Source organism: Paramisgurnus dabryanus, chromosome 6 (assembly GCF_030506205.2).
Source record: "Paramisgurnus dabryanus chromosome 6, PD_genome_1.1, whole genome shotgun sequence".
NCBI classification, from domain to species: domain Eukaryota; kingdom Metazoa; phylum Chordata; class Actinopteri; order Cypriniformes; family Cobitidae; genus Paramisgurnus; species Paramisgurnus dabryanus.
Window position 1 is genome coordinate 22,621,175 of NC_133342.1, and position 17,963 is coordinate 22,639,137.

The window sequence follows — 17,963 nt, forward strand, 5'->3', positions numbered from 1 at the left end:
AGGCTGTATTTTATAAGTTATGAAGGTTTAAACCAAAACAAACCAACTACAGTTGAATTGATATTAATTGGAATGCACAACCAAAAAACAAGATTTCTGAAAAATAAAAAACGGAGATTAATAATGCTCCCTGTTTGTTGAACACCACTTTCATTATTGAATATTAATGAATTATCATATACAGTATATGATCTAAATACATCATACGTTATGACAAGACTTTAAGTCTTGTGATGCGCACTTCTGCTTTGGTATCTCACCCTTTTTTTTAAATGCAGCAGGCTTGTTTGGAATACTGTAGATTGAAGCTATTTTATGTAAAAAAAGTAATGGTGAAATATATTGCAGCATTAACGGACATTTTTTTTCAATATATATACATATCGGAATCAGATTTGTGTTTAATTTTCGTCCGATTTGTTTTCGGAAAAGTCAATTTTAAGTTGATTATGTGTAGGCCATGTCTAAAGAGAAATAACTTATTCTTTATTTTGTTCAGAGATATGCAGAAAGATATGCATCAGAGATTTGCATTATTTTTTTCAAAAGTTAATTTTTTTCCAAAAAAAGTTTGATATAATGAACCTAAATGTGAAACCAAAAACCATATCCATTTTCATTCAATTAAGGGTCATTGCAGCTGATGATGATTATAACAATAATGATTGTTTAATATATACTGTGAAAACATGATAGTTTCTGAGACGATTTTCATACCGTGAGAATCTCATACTGTTACAACTCTAGTCACGATTAATCTTTTAATTAAGCCCTAATTTGCATTTTGCACGTGAATAGAAGATCGGATTAGTCTATCTATAGCTGATTAAAAAAAATTACTAGGTGTAAAAGGCCTTATAATGACTAATGTTAAATAAATATTGTAAAAAGGACATTTTGACAATGTAACTTGTGAAATGGTGAGAAAATTGGCAAAATAATTAGGAAAAAAATTGTTTGGTCGGCCTTTGACTGAGTTTTTTTATTGTATTCGGCTTTGCCCATGAATTTTCCTTTCAATGCATCCCTACATCTCGCACCACAGCTGATCATTAGATTCTTCTTGACCAGCCAGTTTAGAGTTTCCATAACAAGCAGGACTTCATTTGATATCCTGTGGTGTCTCCTAAGTCTCAATAGAGTCCTTTGTTATCTCATGTATATAATCTTCCATTAGTTGGTGTAATTAATCAATATATCTCGCCATTCATCAGTATGCAGATGATCCACAAGTCTATTTTCACTTGAAACAGATGGCCACAAATCAATTAGCACACCGGTGGACTGCACAAGGAGCATTATTTGTGGATGTTACAAAACTTTCTGCAACTAGACAGAGACATTTAAAAATAACAAACTGAGAAATTCTCATATTCCATATGCTATCTACATTAAAGGTTGACATTCAATAATTATATAATTAATTGCTAACAGCGTGTTCCTGTAGCCTTATTGGTAAACCACTGCATTAGCAACACAAAATGACATGGGTTTGATCCCAGGGCACACAAATACTTATAAAAATGTATATATTTGTGCATGTATACATTATAAATCACTTTGGATAGAAGTGTCGAATGCATAAATGTAAATGTAATTAATTTAGGTTTAGCGATGTTTGTCAACCTATTATCACCTTTGTTACATCTCTAAGGTGTTCTGTCCTCCTCTGAGAGAAAGTCATTCATTTTTTTGTTACATTTACTGTAGGCACGACTGCTGCAATAGTGTTTTGGCTCCATCAAACACTTAGGAAAGAGTTGAGAATGCAGCTGCAGGAATGCTGACTCTACTGTACTAGAATGAGAAATCACATTTTACACGCACCCAAACACTTAAAGGGACAGTTCACCCAAAAAATAAGATTTCTTTTATCACTTACTCATCCATACTGTATGTTGTGCCAAACCTTTTACATGATGAATGCCAATGCGGTTTTTCACCATGCAATAAAATTGAATAGGGACTGAGGCATATGTTGAATGTTTTTGCTACATCTTTGATAAATAGATCTTCAAATCATTAATCTAACACAGTTTAAACTGTGAAAATATGATAATAGCCATACGGTAACCCCAACATAAGACTTAGGAGCAGTATTAAACAAATGATGATGATGATTCTAAGCGTATAAATACATCAATACGTATTCAATCTATTTGTTGTTTGCAAAACACAGTTGTGTTTATTATTCATAGTTTATGACGTGTACTGTATAACCTGTGGTCAATTTGTTACACGTCTACACGTTTTCTGCAGAAACATCATTTTGTTTTATTCACCGATTTGCAATGTAAACGATGACAACTTTAACTTTGACTGCTAGTTACAGTACAGAATGCTTTCCATAAATTTACATTTATTTAGACGGTGCTTTCAAGGTGACTTGAGAGTAAAGACAAATTTAAACTAAAAGCGATAAATCATATGGAGTCGAGAATATAACAGTGCTGTAATACAGTACCAAAGATCACAGAATTACAAAAAGGATGAATTTGTGGAAAATTGAACAAAAAGTGACTTTAAGCTAAACTAGAAAGAGCAGCACCCTACTCATCATTTAGGTATAATTAAACACATTATTACCAGTAGCAACTAACTATACTGATATATATTTTAAGTTAAACATCACATATATAAGCCCTGCAGAAACAGTCAATAATTTATTCATTTTTAATGCCATTCCAGCATCTATGGATATTTTCATGGCGGTAAATTTACAGTACTGTGCAAAAAGCCACCACCACTGGACTTGTTGTTTTAGAAGTTTTAATGTCCATCCATATTTAATTTTTATTTATTTTATTAAGATACAAACAGAAAATACAGGAAATATGTACAAAAAAAATTAAAATTACATTTTCAGCACTTAATGTTTTCTTTAGGCATTATCTGTGAGCGTTTTTGAGCAGAATGAAGTAAAAAAATAGGATTAAATTTTATTTAGGTTTAGGAGATCCAGCAGTTTCCTGCTATTACTCAAGTGGAAGGGGAGTTTACTCATGACACATCAGTTTACATTTTTGTACAGTTTTTAATACTGTATACACATTTCCTGTATTTTCTGGATGTATTCTATTAAAGAGACTAAGAAACAATTATATATGACTACTATAACATTGCAAAAACAACAAATCTAATTCTGGCATGCTGGCCTAAGACTTTTGCACAGTACTGTATATACAAGTTGATCCATACACACTTTGGGATAAGGGAAATTTGACATCTCCAACTCAACTAACCTGCTTGTTTTTGGCTTGTGGAAGAAAACCGAAGTATGTGGAGTAAAGTGCTACCCACTGTGCCGCTCTCCATAGTTGTCAATAATCTTTCATTATGAAAATAGTGTTCAACGAACGTCATTATCTATTAGCTTGGTCTGTGATGTGACTTCTCCACAACCCCACTGCAACGTCGCAAGCTGTGCAGATATGCGTCTGCACCATACAGTGCGAGCTCCTTGTTTATAATGCATGCGGCACAGAGCAGTAGGAGTTACATGAGTTACGTGAGACAGCGCGATGATTGACAGTGCGCTGGCGGCGGCACAAAGTTTGTTAATAAAAGTTTACTTTCTTCATTTAATATAAGTGACTTTGTCTTAGTTTGGAGTAGATGCTTGTGACTGTATACCTGTGCAGCGTTGCAGTGGGGAGGTCGGGAAGTGACATCAGAGACCAAACTAATGTTCAATTTGTTGAATACCACTTTCATTATTGAATTATCATATACAGTATATGATCTAAATACATCATACAAGACTTTAAGGCTTGTGATACGCACTTTTGCTTTGAAATCTCACCCATTTTTAAAAACGCAGTAGGCTTGTTTGGAATACGGTAGATTGAAGCTATTTTATCATTTGTAACAAAAGTAATAGTGAAATATATTGCAGCATTAACTCATAATGTGCACCGGAGGGATATATACAGTATGTATTCTGCAAGGGCCTTTGTAAACAAGTTTTTAAAGAGGCTATATAAATAAAGTTGTACTTCCATGCTCACTATCAAACTTGCATCTGGAGTTAATGTTGCTCATCAGAGCAGCTCGCCGGTCTAATCCAATTCATGCAGGAAATGGAGCTGCGTTGTTCCCGTAACCCGCTGGTGACACTGATTCAACTCTTGTGTGCTGTGGAGTTGGCTACTTTACAATTTCTCCTATTACTACGCACCAGCACTCTGCTATTACATGTGGGTGTGATTAAAATGTTTTAATTCCAATCTTTTTCCCCCCAGAACTCCCAGGCACTTGTGAAATGTTATTTCTGCACATAATGAGAGTGTTTTGATTTATTTTTTTTAAAGAGATTTCGGAGGCTGTGGCATCATGTTGAGATAATGGGTTTATTTGCACTAACAACTTGTTCAGAGCCATGTTGTAAATTGCAATTTGCTTCGAGATTGTTGTTGCTGCTCGGCTGCAGCGGCGCTGTGTGTTAGCCGTTAGTAGGCTTCTTATTAAGGATTGATTAGGACCGACTACTTAATGCATGCTTTCAAACCGATGTGTTAAACTTGCGTTGAAATGTTGCATCCTTTGTAAAACGAAAACGTCACAGCATGCTTTAAAAAGACACAGGAATTTACCCCTAATAGATCAATCATTTGTTCACTTGTTTACACATGAACCAATGCTCCTTCAGGTGAAAATATTACAAAGCTGAGAGGGCTTAGTGGTTAAAGGCTTGCAACAAAAATATTACAGCTTCAAACCCTTCAAAGGAAGACTTCTCATTGTGTTGTTGAGCAAATCACTTAACCCCATGTTGCTCCAGGAGGATTAACCCTGTATAATCAGTGATAGTGGTTACCTGTAGGACGGATGCTCCAGCATGCAGGAACTGTAATCCAGCCTCTGCAGAGTCGATGCCACCAGTCGCCAATATAGGGAATCCAGGAAGAGCTTTGGCTATTGCGGACACAGCACGTAGAGCAATTGGTCGGATTGCATTGCCTATACAAATACAGAAGGGGAAATGTTGCGACTTTACAAACCAAACTAACACCACATATAAAAACATCAAAATGAGTCAACAGGAGTTTTGTGCATTAAGTCGGTTCTAAAATAGAAAAGGCGTATTGATGAATCATTATTTCTGCATGAAAACACTTACTTTCAATTCAATTCAATTCAATTTTATTTATATAGCGCTTTTCACAATTGTTAATTGTTGCAAAGCAGCTTTACATGAGTAGATGTAGAGGAGAACATTGAACATCAATACATAGTATAAGAAGTAGAATATAGCGGCTAAGGATAAAAAACCGTGTAAGCGAGCATATTATTAATGTAACGTATACAGTAAAGTGCTAAGTTAAGCCAAAGTTGGCTGACTCTCCCTGGGACTAAAAAACCCCCTAGGAGAAAACCCAATGGGAAAAAATCCTAGAAGGACAAAAAACCCTAGGGAGAAATTAATATTTATATTTATAATATATAGACATGGTAGGGATAGGAATCGGGTAAGCGGATTAAACTGGTTCAGCCGGTGGCCGTTGGTCGCGCATCGGTTGGGCATCACGTTGAAGGACAGCCAGTAGATCAGTGGTGCGATGACCTTCACAGCAACAGGAACTGGGTCTGTTTGTCTCATTGTCCTCGGGGTCGAGGACGAGACAGGGAGACCAAAACAGAATTCTATTAGCATAGGGGCCGTTCGCATGTAATGCAAGTGTCATACATTATAGTGGTTTAATTCAGCTCGGTTCCAGACAGGCTAACTATTGCGGCAAGAGTAAATTACCCATATGAGGTATGTGAGTGCTTTGTTCTAGACAAAATAACTACTGCGGGAAAAGTACATTTACTGGACATGCTTTGTTAAAGAAGAATGTCTTACGTTTAGATTTAAATTGCTCGACTGTGTCTGATACTCGAACATTATTTGGTAAATCATTCCAGAGCTTAGGGGCTAAGTAGGAAAAGGATCTACCACCTTTAGACACTTTTGATATTCTAGGGATAATTAAGTAACCAGAATTTTGTGATCGCAGTTTACGTGGTGGATTGTATTCTGATTGTAGTTCTTTAATATACGAGGGCACTAGGCCATTTAAGGCTTTGTAGGTGATTAGTAATATTTTAAATTGTATGCGATATTTAACTGGTAGCCAGTGTAGAGATGCCAGAATTGGACTAATGTGGTCATACTTTTTAGATCGAGTAAGTACTCTAGCGGCGGCGTTTTGAACCAGCTGTAGCTTGTTTACCTGATTTGCATGGCATCCCCCGAGTAACGAGTTACAATAGTCTATTCTAGAGGTCATAAAAGCATGGATAAGCTTTTCTGCATCTGATGCAGACAGCATATGGCGTATTTTTGAGATATTTCTAAGATGGAAGAATGCTGTGCGGCAGACGTTGGAGATATGACTATCGAAAGATACTTCACACATTTGTGCATGCGTACAAGACCCATTGTGTGTTCAGGTGTCTAAGCCCCTTCATATCACCTAGGCTCTGTCACAACCAACCCTGCTCCCCTTCTCTTCCTCTTTTACTCTCATGTTCTCTCCGAATGGCAGGATTCCCTAATGAAAGCTGAGCGACTTTCTGATCAGCCAGACAGATGGAAGTGTTTATCACATTACATTTAACCTCATTTTCCCAGCAGGTTCCCATTCATTGATCACAGCCGTACGTTTGTCCACATTAATTTCGCCGGCTCGTCTGAGAACTCCACTTCCACCGTTTGACGGTTCGAGACAGCTTTCTTTTTAGCCCCACTCCAGTGTGCTAAATGATGCTCATCACCCACACAATCCCCAAATTGGGGAGATAGATTGAATCACAGCACGTATTTTTTGCATCCCCATGCAGCACGGTTAATTATGTACATATGGGCGCTTTCCTAAGCCCCTGGCATTTCCTGCCGCCTTCACTTTATTCAGCGCTTCCACCTGTTGGCTGAATGGATGGCACGTCAAGCAGAATTTGTCATCTCTGGTCTGTTGCGACAACAATATCATAAAAAACACATCACTTTGCTTGCAACGAAAACCATTTAGGTGTGATTTAGAGATGGGGGTTTTGGCTTACTACAGCTTGGATCGCAAGGCTGAAGCCCTAAACAGATCATACTTTAATGTCTGTGGGAGTCAAATGCGTTTTACGGTAACTTAAAAACACTTAAAAACATCTAACTTACTGTAAAATCTTAAAAAAAGGAAACTTCTTTATGTTAGAAAGAAATTCATCTCATGTCCTAGAGTGGAGATTTTATCATGGCCTTGATCAAACTTTAAGTGGATATTTGATAAACATGATGGTAACAACATTTGTGACCCTGTGAAATCCTGAAAAGTCCTGAAATCTAATAATGAGATCAGGAGCATCAAAGTTTGATTTCAATCATTGATTTCATTTTAATTTCAATCTCTCACTTGGCCCTACTCAGTCAATGTTAAAGATATCAAGGTTATAATTTCACAAAATGTTCTTTACATTATGTAGATGACAGACAGTCACATTTTTTTTTCAGAGAAGTTTGCATTTTTAGACACAGCAATTTTGAAAATTTGAAAAATATCTGCTTTGACAGTTTATGAAAATGTTAAAAACAATATAATTTCTAATGTTCAAACTGTCCGTCTTCTGCTCTATCACCTATCATTTCCTTGAAAACTAAATAGAAATCTTTTTTAAAATGTTGCTCAATTACAAACTAATGCTCCAGTGAGACACCATTTGCCTAAGGGTGCATATGCTGCTTAGACTACAGCTCATTGAAAGAAAGGCTATTGTATTCTGAGTGATGTCACAATCACATTAATATGGACACAACTCGTGCGACGAGGTTGAAAGGCATCAAAGCACACGTCGGCTGATGTCAGCAGACACAGATAATGTTGTCAGGCAGAACACTTCCCTTTAAGAAAAGCTTCAGTTCTGGGATATTGTTGTGATGTTATTGTTGCACCCGCTCTGTCCTTCCCCGCGCTTTGTTCTTTTTTCACACCAGGCGCGCTGACAGTTCCTGTTGCTCTGACAACCCTAACATGTCCTTGTCAAACAGGGTCGCTCACGCCTGTTTGTCACCGGTACCTGTGTTGAAGTTGTCGGCACAAGTTCGCTGCATGTCAATAGCGGCACAGCCAGGCAAAGAGCTAAACTTAGCTCGGACGGTCGTGGGTTTCCTGGAGCTATGTTTAAGGGCCTGTTTAAGCTTAGTATTAAGAAGAGCTGTGACAACTAATACGATCACTTGAAGGATTTCTAATTTTGTGACTACAAATGTGACTTTATATGAAAATAAAATGTGAATAAATCAGTGGATTAGTTTCTTCCAATTACATGCAATATTTAAGCCAATTTTGTTATTTTTTGTGACGTACCTGTATTTAGCGGATTTTAGATATGTTTAGGTATACTTTAAAGAGGTCATATTATGATTTTTTTTTAAAGATGTAAAATAAGTCTTTGATGTCCCCAGAGTGCTTATGTGTAGTTTTAGCTCAAAATACCCCACAGATAATTTATTATAACATATTAAAATTTCCATTTTGTAGGTCTGAGAAAAAATGTGCCGTTTTTGGGTGTGTCCTTTAAAATGCAAATGAGCTGATGAAATGCAAACACTGGTTGCAATGATGTTGGTTTGTTTAAAGGTCACATTCTTTTTGATCCCATTTTTTAAACCATAGTTAGTGTGTTATGTTGCCATAATAGCATAAATAATACCTGTAAAATAATAAAGCTAAAAGTTTACTGCCAGGCAATATATTTCCTTCAACCAGCGTACGGCCGGTTTGGACTAAAGCCCTCTACTTCCTGCTTTAATGACGTCAGTGGAAATTTTTTTTGACTAAACTTCGCCACAGGAATACGTCAGTTGCCAGCTAAGCTAACGGCAAGCTAATCTGCTATCGAATCACAACACACTAAACAAACTACACAATCAGAACTCGATACGAATTTCTGAAGGAGGGACTTCATAGAACAAGAAAGACATCAGCCTGTTTTGAGCACAGTGAAAACAGCACTATACAGTTAAGTAAATTGTGTGAAAAATACCGCTTTTTTACACGTAAAACACAAACACATGTTACATTGCGCATGTAAACACAATCAAAGCTTCAAAAACACAGAAAGAACGGGACCTTTAAATTGAAACTCAACTGTGCTGTTAATTTTTTTTCTCTCTCTCTCTCTCTCTCTCTTTCTTTCTATCTGCACTAAATGGCAGTGCCGTGGTTGGCTAGCGCAGATTAAGGGGCGGTATTATTGTAATTGGACTTACTACCTAACCCACAAAACAGGCGAAATCTGAACAACCTAATTTTACACATGCTTGCAAAAAATGTCTTACCAAAACTAAGTTACTTGGTTGTTCTTTTTCACAATTTCGAGGTTGATAGAAGCACTGGGGACCCAATTCTAGCACTTAAACATGGAAAAAGTCAGATTTTCACGCCATGACCCCTTGTAAACATGTAAATGCTCATGCAAATGGCAATTTTTTAAAAAGATGGTTCATTTATTTTAAAGTCACACATAACCAGCAGATTTAAAGTACACCTGCAATAAGCCCTACCCAAAATAGATCTCAAAAGCAGGTGTAAACTGGGTGTGCATCAGTACAGGCTTTCCCTGGCAAATGAACCCTTGGCACTTGCATTGCAAGAGCTTTGCTCCACCAGATCTCTGGTGTTAACAACACTGCACTTGTGCGAACAGCACAGTTTGTGCTTAGAACAGAGACTATGTTGAACCCTGCGGTTCTCTGTATCTTTTATCAATACCTCATTACTCTAAGCAGGTCCTATCACAGCTTCCAAAATGAGGTAGCACAGCAACAGACGAGCGCCATCCTCAGTCCAGTCCCGGGCTGGGGTGATTGACAGCTCCACGAGGCCATCAATGGCATCTGTTAGTGCGCAGCATCCGTTCTCGATGCCAGACACTCTGATTATTAATTCTGAACGCGCCGCAAGGCAGAGCGTGGGGTCTCAGCATCCTCCACGATTTCTATCTTCATCCGAATATGTTGTGCCTCGAAAAGACCCAAGCAGATAACAAAAGCAAATAAGAGACTAGAAGGACGGTGCGGCTCTCTGTTAATTACGGCAGGCAATGCAGCCGGGCGTCTGGGGAACACGGTTTCCCATGCACAATGAAAGAGATGCAATAACATCTCTGTGACAACGGCGTAGTCGGTCAGCATGACCAATCATTAAAACACACATCAAATGAGAAGCACACTGCCAGCTAAATGAAATCACAGTGTGATACCCAACTAGACAAAAATACAGTGGCCATATGAACAGACCAGAGGTCACCAATTACCAGACAACGGCCCAGATCCGGACCCGGATTGGTTCCATCTGGAGCACAAATCATTTCTCATAAATCAGTATAATTATAAACATAGCAATGTGTTTTTCTGTACAGAACAGTCAAGCTGTCTTTACTGTGCTAAGGTGAAACAGAGGCTGCAAATAATACTGCATCCGTATATAGTACACCATGACAGACTTGTTAATGTTACATGGAGGCAGTAATGTATACACAAGATTCACAATTACAAGAAAACATTATTAGTTTAATGAGTTTGCTGCCACTTAATTCTGTGCACCTTCAACAGACTGCTGACACAACGTTTAAGATCGGACACACCATTTAATTTGCAAAGAGTCACATAAGATTTGATTAAATTTGATGCTGCATCTAAGAAAAGAACTATAATTTTTCTATACTACACACACTGAAAAAAAAATAAAACGCAGCATGAAGTTAAAACAACTTGGTAGCTCAGCTAGTAGAAGACATACTTATAAAGCATTTATAACTTAAGGGGGGGTGTAAACCAAACGTTTACGCCCACAGCCGGTGTATATTTCCAATTGTTTCCAAAGGAGTGCTGCACTTTTCAAAAACACCAGGACTTGGCAGGTTTTGTCAGCGCCTCTGCATATTTTTTTCTCAGCGCCTAATGTTCAACTTCAGGTGAAACGCTCAGCTCATCAATGTCACTTTTAACTCAGCCGTCCAATCACAGTGTAGGAGGGGTGGGAAAAATATTACAATAACCAACCAGCGCATTGTTCAATGACTGATATACAAAGCAGAAGTATCATACCAACCAAAAAGCTTAGCCGAAAAAACGCTAGCAAGGGGCCACAGTCAGTTTCCACCTGGGGTTTTCAGTCACTCTTAAACGCTTTGGTATAAGACTGTAAAAAAAGATGGAATGGATGTAGTGTACGTGATGTCACCCATATGTTTCTGAAGATCGTTTTTGAAGCTTAAAGTATGCATTGCCTGCCATCGCCATCTTGGCCGCGCCTCACCAGAACTTTAAGGCTTAATATAATTTAAACGGATGAGTAACAAAAAAATTACACCCCTCACAGTTGCCACGAAGGGCAAATTTAGCTATACAGACCAAAACTATTTTTGTACCAGGCTGTAGACTATTTTTTTCTGCTCTAAAGTTGGGCATTTTAACATGGGGGTCTATAGGAATTGACTCCCTTTTGGAGCCAGTCTCTAGTGGCCAGTCAATGAATTGCAGTTTGAATCAGTTCCGAATTGGCTTCATCAGCGAGATCGGAAGGTTGCCCCTCGTTTGGTAAATACACCCCCTAAGCAAGTTGCTTTGAATAAAATCATTTGCCAAATGCATAAATGTAAACAAAGACTTTCTAACGAGGTAATTTAGGTGGGGAACAATCAAGGAGGGAAAAAAACGAATAAGGTATCATTTAATAGAGAGGAATTAGACATATCCCCTCTGACTATATTAAACATCTGTGGCTAATGCAAAACCCTCATACAGAAACTGATTAAAAAGTTTTGAGCAAAAAAAAAAACATGTCAAAGAAAAGACTGATTTCCTCCCACATTCAGAGTTTATGCCACTTGCCCCATAAATCAAAGCACCCTAAATCCGGCCAATGCTGCTGAGTTCAACATTAAATTACTGAATACATTAGAGAATCAAGCACTTTCACAGAGAGCTCAAGCCAGCACACATTTATGTGCCCCCGGATGATCTGCACATAGGTTTATGTGCTCTGGATATGGGCTTCTGAAACCAAAAGTCTGAAGAGAGCTACTGTATTGGGAGCAAATAAAATATGTGGGGCCACATGGGCCCTTTAGGGTCCCGCTGATCAATAGGTTGGTCTCAGGCAGCATCTTAGGCTATTGCTGCAAGGCTGGGTCCCATGGGAGAGCTGCACGGTAAGGCCCACACGACTTTAAAAGTGAAAAATATGACAGCCAGTCAGTTTTGCTTGCATAAAACAAAGCCTCAATAGTGCCGGTATTAATTTTTAATGCAGGCTGTGTTTCTGACCCTGTCCATGCCTTTGCAGACGCTGTGGCAGCTCAGCTTAAGGCAGAAAGGGAGAAAGGAGTGTGGAGGTGAAGCATCAACACAAATGCACAACCGCACATGCACACACACACACACACACACTGAAGTGCATATTGCCAAAACTACAAAGCATTTACATAAAAAATCGAAATAAAGGTGGTCAAAGGTGTTTAACAATGTGTGACCACGAAGATTGTATTTATTAGTCATTATAGACATAAATTTACATTAATGTTTTCTAATGAAAGCAGTTTTAAGGGCACAGACTGTATTTGTAGCAATAACATCAGATGGTAGTATATAAAAAAAACGTGTGTGACAGTACCGGCATTAGCGGTGAGATTCATTCAATATACAGTCCTTCCAGAAAAAAGCAAAGTTTTTTTGTGATTGTTGCGGGCAGAAATCCATGATCTTGGTTTTCTTAAAAAATGCGATGAAATATGCGGCATATTTTTGCAGCAAAAATTGCATGAGCTTGCAAAAACTGCAGAAACTGGCAAAAACTGTTTGCAGATTTTGCAGCTTTTCAATGATGTTCACGTCACATAATCACGTCACTTCATAATCTTCCTATGGCAACAGGGGAAATGGCTGCGCTTGTGTGAAGTAAGTGCAAAATTTTTCTACTTTCTGCTAAGATACAATTGATTTTTGCTACGAAAATGCAAGGATAATGAAATAATGCAAGCCCAACATATTTTGCACACGGAAATCTGCAATTTATGCTGCGAAAGTGAGGCGTATTGCGGCCCCCGATAAACATGCAGACTTTGGCTGATTATGAGTTGAATCATGCGATCGCATAATCGTGTTTTCTGGAAAGGACTGAATATAGATTACCTACTATAGGTACTACTACTGGATAAATCAAATTTTTTTTATTTTTTTTTTTTTATTATTTATACGTTTATTTGTCAGGGACAATGCAGAGCACATTATTACTTACATAATTATCACAGTCAGTAATCATATGTGTAAATGTGTTGCAAGGTTTCTAGCCAGTAGGCCAATTTGCAACCCTAGTCCCTGTTCAGACCTTACTAAAATAATCCAAATATTTTGTTTTTAAAAACTACAATCAATTACACAATCATACTATAAATACATAAAACTATATACTAACATTAGGGGTGACCCCGAATAGTCGAAGATTCGATGCATCGATAGGAGAAGCCTGATTCGACTACCAATCTCACAGTCGAATCGTCGCAGATGTGTTATGAAATAAGGATCATTCAATTTTGGCCGTATATGGGTGCACACATTGTCTGATTTCACATATAACAGCTTTCTCACAATATATTAATATACTGCATATTATGATAATGCTGCAAATAAATGTGAAGTAGCAGCTTTCAATAAATATTTTTAAAATGCGTTAATAAATCCAACATCCCCTGTGACCGGGCTACACGGAGGTTTCTTAGTTAATAAAACATTGCCTCTTTGTTTCTACATTTAAAAGACAAAGCTGGCAATTATATTATGACTATACTTTTCTATTCTTTTAATAATTTATTTTATTTTATTTATAAATCACTCTGGGTTATCTGATTTAACTATTTGGCTTGTGTTTTGTTTCTGTGCACTTGAGGCATTTTGCATATTTGTTCTGCACTTTGTTACTTCTGACCTCATTTTATTTAAAAAATGTATCTATTATAAACGTAAATTCTGATCTAATTTAAGTCTGTAAATTTTGGATAGCTTTTCGTTGTATGGATGTTGCGCTATTGCGTGCTGGCCATGCTTGCGCATGTAATTTAGCCGAACGGGCTAGGTACTCTGCGTCTCATATTTAGGAGTTCATCAAACTAAACATTAAAAAACGGATGTTTTTCGACGGGTATAAGTTTTTAAAATGTATTTATCATACATTTTGGTTATCTTGTCAAAAGTTAAACTACAAAACAGGTAAGCCGTTTTTTTACATTTCGGTGATGAAACGGAAACTATCTGCACCGAACCTATTTCTGCCTGACACGAATGTCTTTCTTGTGAATTAATATTATGGTTGGTGTTCACTTTTAAATGATAGCAAAGAGATTCCTGAAATAAATAATATCATCCGGTCTTTCTGTATCTAAAGTGAATACAGAGATGATCAAAGTCAGAGCAAGCAAGCAAGCAGGTATTTCTGTGCTAAATAATAACGCATAGTGTCTATAAAATCATTAATTTCAGTGTTTTTCATGTTATAAATTAACGTTTAATGAATTGTATATAAAGATTAGTTTTTATCATTTACAGTCACAATCACAAATTATTTATTTGTCATTTCTCATTTGTCGTTTTTTTTGGTCATGACCGGTTTGACGCTCTCTCTCCAAATTAAATAAAAACACTTAATTGTAGCCGGAGTTTCCAAGGCAGGATCACCTTTGTTATTTTTTTAGGTTTAGTTATCAAAATGTATTTTTGTGTGATGTTCTGTAGATCGTGGCTTTAAAATGTTATGAGGAATAAATAAACAAATGTTGCATTATATATTTTACCTTAAAAAATAAATATATAAATGCATCGTCAGTTTTGTCTTCGTTTATTACTTGAAAGACAGTTTTGGTCACTTTAACAGAAAGTTGTTTATGTGTGCTGCTTGTGAAAGAAAATAAAAGTTACCAATTTGTACCTGGTCTGGCCCCCTCCCAACCCATGCAGACAAACATAGATATGATTCGACTATCGGTCGACTATGGAAAGATTCGACAATTCTGATTCGAATATGTAAATCCTTAGTCGAGGACACCCCTAACTAACATAAATATTTAACAAAATCATGATCATATTAAACAATACATCACATCACATAACAAGCCCCCAAAACCCAGCCGCAATCAATGGCCACATGTTTGATTTTCTTTCAGCCAGTATTTTACCTGTCTGTTAAATGTTTTTTGCTCGGTTTGTGTTTTTATTTCAGTTGGTAAAACACCAATATTGATAATCTATTTCAAGAGCTCAATGCTTTAACACCGTATGTACTTCATCTATTTGCAAGATGACCTGAACAGACAAAGTCTAGACATCTCAGTAGTAGGGTTGGGAACTGAGAACCAGTTCTTATTTAGAACCGGTTCTGTTTTTTAAAAGGAACTTGAACCGCACAGATTTCATAAGTTTTTCGCAACCAAATTAACACAGCTTACCACAGAAAACACTCGCGCTGCTGAGGTAAGCTTTGTATACTTAGTGTTAAACATGTCTAAAAGAAAGTCAAAAGTGTGGATTCTAGGGCTGTTGACGGTACAGTCCTCTTTAAAGCGTTTGGGGGCTCCAGAGCGTCTGTCGTTGCTAAGTAACCTAAGCATTGCTTGACGTTGTGACAAGCACCCACCAGCGGAAAAGCAATCGGCGCCTATGAACACGCACGTTTGTTAAGAAACGTATATCTGATCCTCGTTAACATTTTTATATTTCAAAATATATGTATATGCATTATATATACATTATATTGATGCCTATTTGCATTAATGTGTGTGTGCACATACAAAAATTATATCCTGCAAAGGCTGCTGTACAAGTAATAATATTAAGTGAGAAAACACTTGCTCCAGCATATATAAATCTCTAATCATATGTTTTGAATGTTTGAGAACTACGGCTCCTAACATGTCCACATCACCAGGTAGGATCTTACGAGGACTACTTCAACAGGAATAAATTATATAGTGACTAAAAATATTAATTCACTTTACACTCTAAAAACAAACGGTTCTATATAGCACCAAAAGTGGTTCTTTGCTCGTAATCATAGAAGAACCGTTTTTAGTGCCATATAGCACCGGTGAAGCACCGGTGAAGCACCTATGTAGAACCAAATAGGGGCCATATAGCACCACATATGGTTCTACATAGCACTATATGGTTCTACACAGGTGCTTCACTGGTGCTTCACCGGTGCTATATGGCACTAAAAACGGTTCTTCTATGATTACGAGCAAAGAACCACTTTTGGTGCTATATAGCACCGTTTGTTTTTAGAGTGTACATTTTAAATATTTTGACAGTAAATAATTAACACAAACGAAATTGTTTAAGTGTTGTGCATTAATGTTCCCATTTCGTTTATAATATGGAACCGGAATTGGAACCGGAAAATTTCTTACGATACCCAACCCTACTCAGTAATCAGATTGCAGGCCAAGGCATATAACACTCTAAAAAAACAAACGGTGCTATATAGCACCAAAACTGTTGATTTGAATCGTAACCATAGAAGAACCGTTTTTAGTGCCATATAGCACAGGTGAAGAACCGGTGAAGCACCTGTGTAGAACCATATAGGGGCCATATAGCACCACATTTGGTTCTACATAGCACTATATGGTTCTACACAGGTGCTTCACTGGTGCTTCACCTGTGCTATATGGCACTAAAAATGGTTCTTCTATGATTACGAGCAAAGAACCACTTTTGGTGCTATATAGCACCGTTTGTTTTTAGAGTGTATGTTTACTATATTTGCCATTTATGTTAACTTCCAAATTTTTTCGTAAAAGATTATTAATAATTTGCCCCACCTCTACACCTAACCATCACACAAAGCTGTTGACATTACTAGACTTAAAGCAAAACATAATCAGATTTTGAGCATTTAGTAAGAATACCCAAAATATAAAAAAGTCATTTTTTTGACATGTGGCAACTAAGGGTGTAATCACAGGGTATGGTTGGGTTAAGGATGATGTGAGTGCACCCTAAATGTTCTCCAGAATAATGAAACCAGTAAATGTATAGACCCCTTCACGGTTCACGTCACAGGCGGTTCCCACTGCGCATGTCGGGGTCAGAAAAGCCATTACAGCAGATTGAGTTGCGTATTATACGGTATCGTTAAAAATGCCTACCTACGTCGTGGGCTGTGAAAATCGCATCAGGTCTTCCGTTACGTTTTCGCGATTCATGTAGAATCTCAAAAACAAAAAAATACAACATCAGTGGCTGCAAGCAATTAACGTGCAGACTGGAAAAATGCAAATATCAAAGAGGCTTGTGTTTGCAGTGCTCACTTCATTTCAGGTAAGTCATCATTTTTCAGCCCTGTTAGATTAAATTATAAAGCCTGGATGGTATGAACAGTTTGACCCCATGTTGCGCACGCACCTGATAGTCATTCAATGTTTACAAACCTTGAAGGGGTCTATATACTCAGACACACACATACACACCACCTTACCAGATACACCGCCGTATGTAGTTCTCGCACCCCTGCCGACCCCGGGCCAGGGTGTGGCATCTGCTTTGAGACCCATCAGTCCAGAAACAGTGTTGGTGGCTGTGACTCCATCTGCTCCTCCTACAAAGAACAGAAGCTTGAACTATATTGTATTGATGAACCTACAGAAACACTTTTACAATAATGTCATAACATCACAGTTCTGTAAAACAGCAAATGTTGCATTTTTGATGCAGGGAGCTTATTTATAAAACATATATCATACGATGTGATCTCATGGTTGGGTTAAATATGAACTAACCCAATTGCTTGTTTATAAAAAAAGTTAATTTGGTCCAATAAGTGGGTTTGTCCATATTTGACATAACCACAGGATAAAACAACCCACCATTTTGAGAGTGTAACAAGCAAATAAAACTAACATGGGTAAACAACCTTCACCAACTAAGTTTTAGTAGT

At 37.4% G+C, this 17,963-nt stretch overlaps 1 protein-coding gene across 1 annotated transcript in view; it reads right to left on the reverse strand.

Moving 5' to 3' along the window:
* The window catches only part of dpydb (dihydropyrimidine dehydrogenase b), a 153,609-nt gene that overhangs the window by 21,207 nt on the left and 114,439 nt on the right, over positions 1-17,963 (reverse strand). The window contains exons 18-19 of the mRNA XM_065276109.2: positions 17,505-17,624; positions 4,817-4,959 (exon numbers count right to left, since the gene is read on the reverse strand). Coding sequence (XP_065132181.1) covers positions 4,817-4,959; positions 17,505-17,624 — 263 coding nt within the window. The remainder of the gene's footprint in view (positions 1-4,816; positions 4,960-17,504; positions 17,625-17,963) is intronic.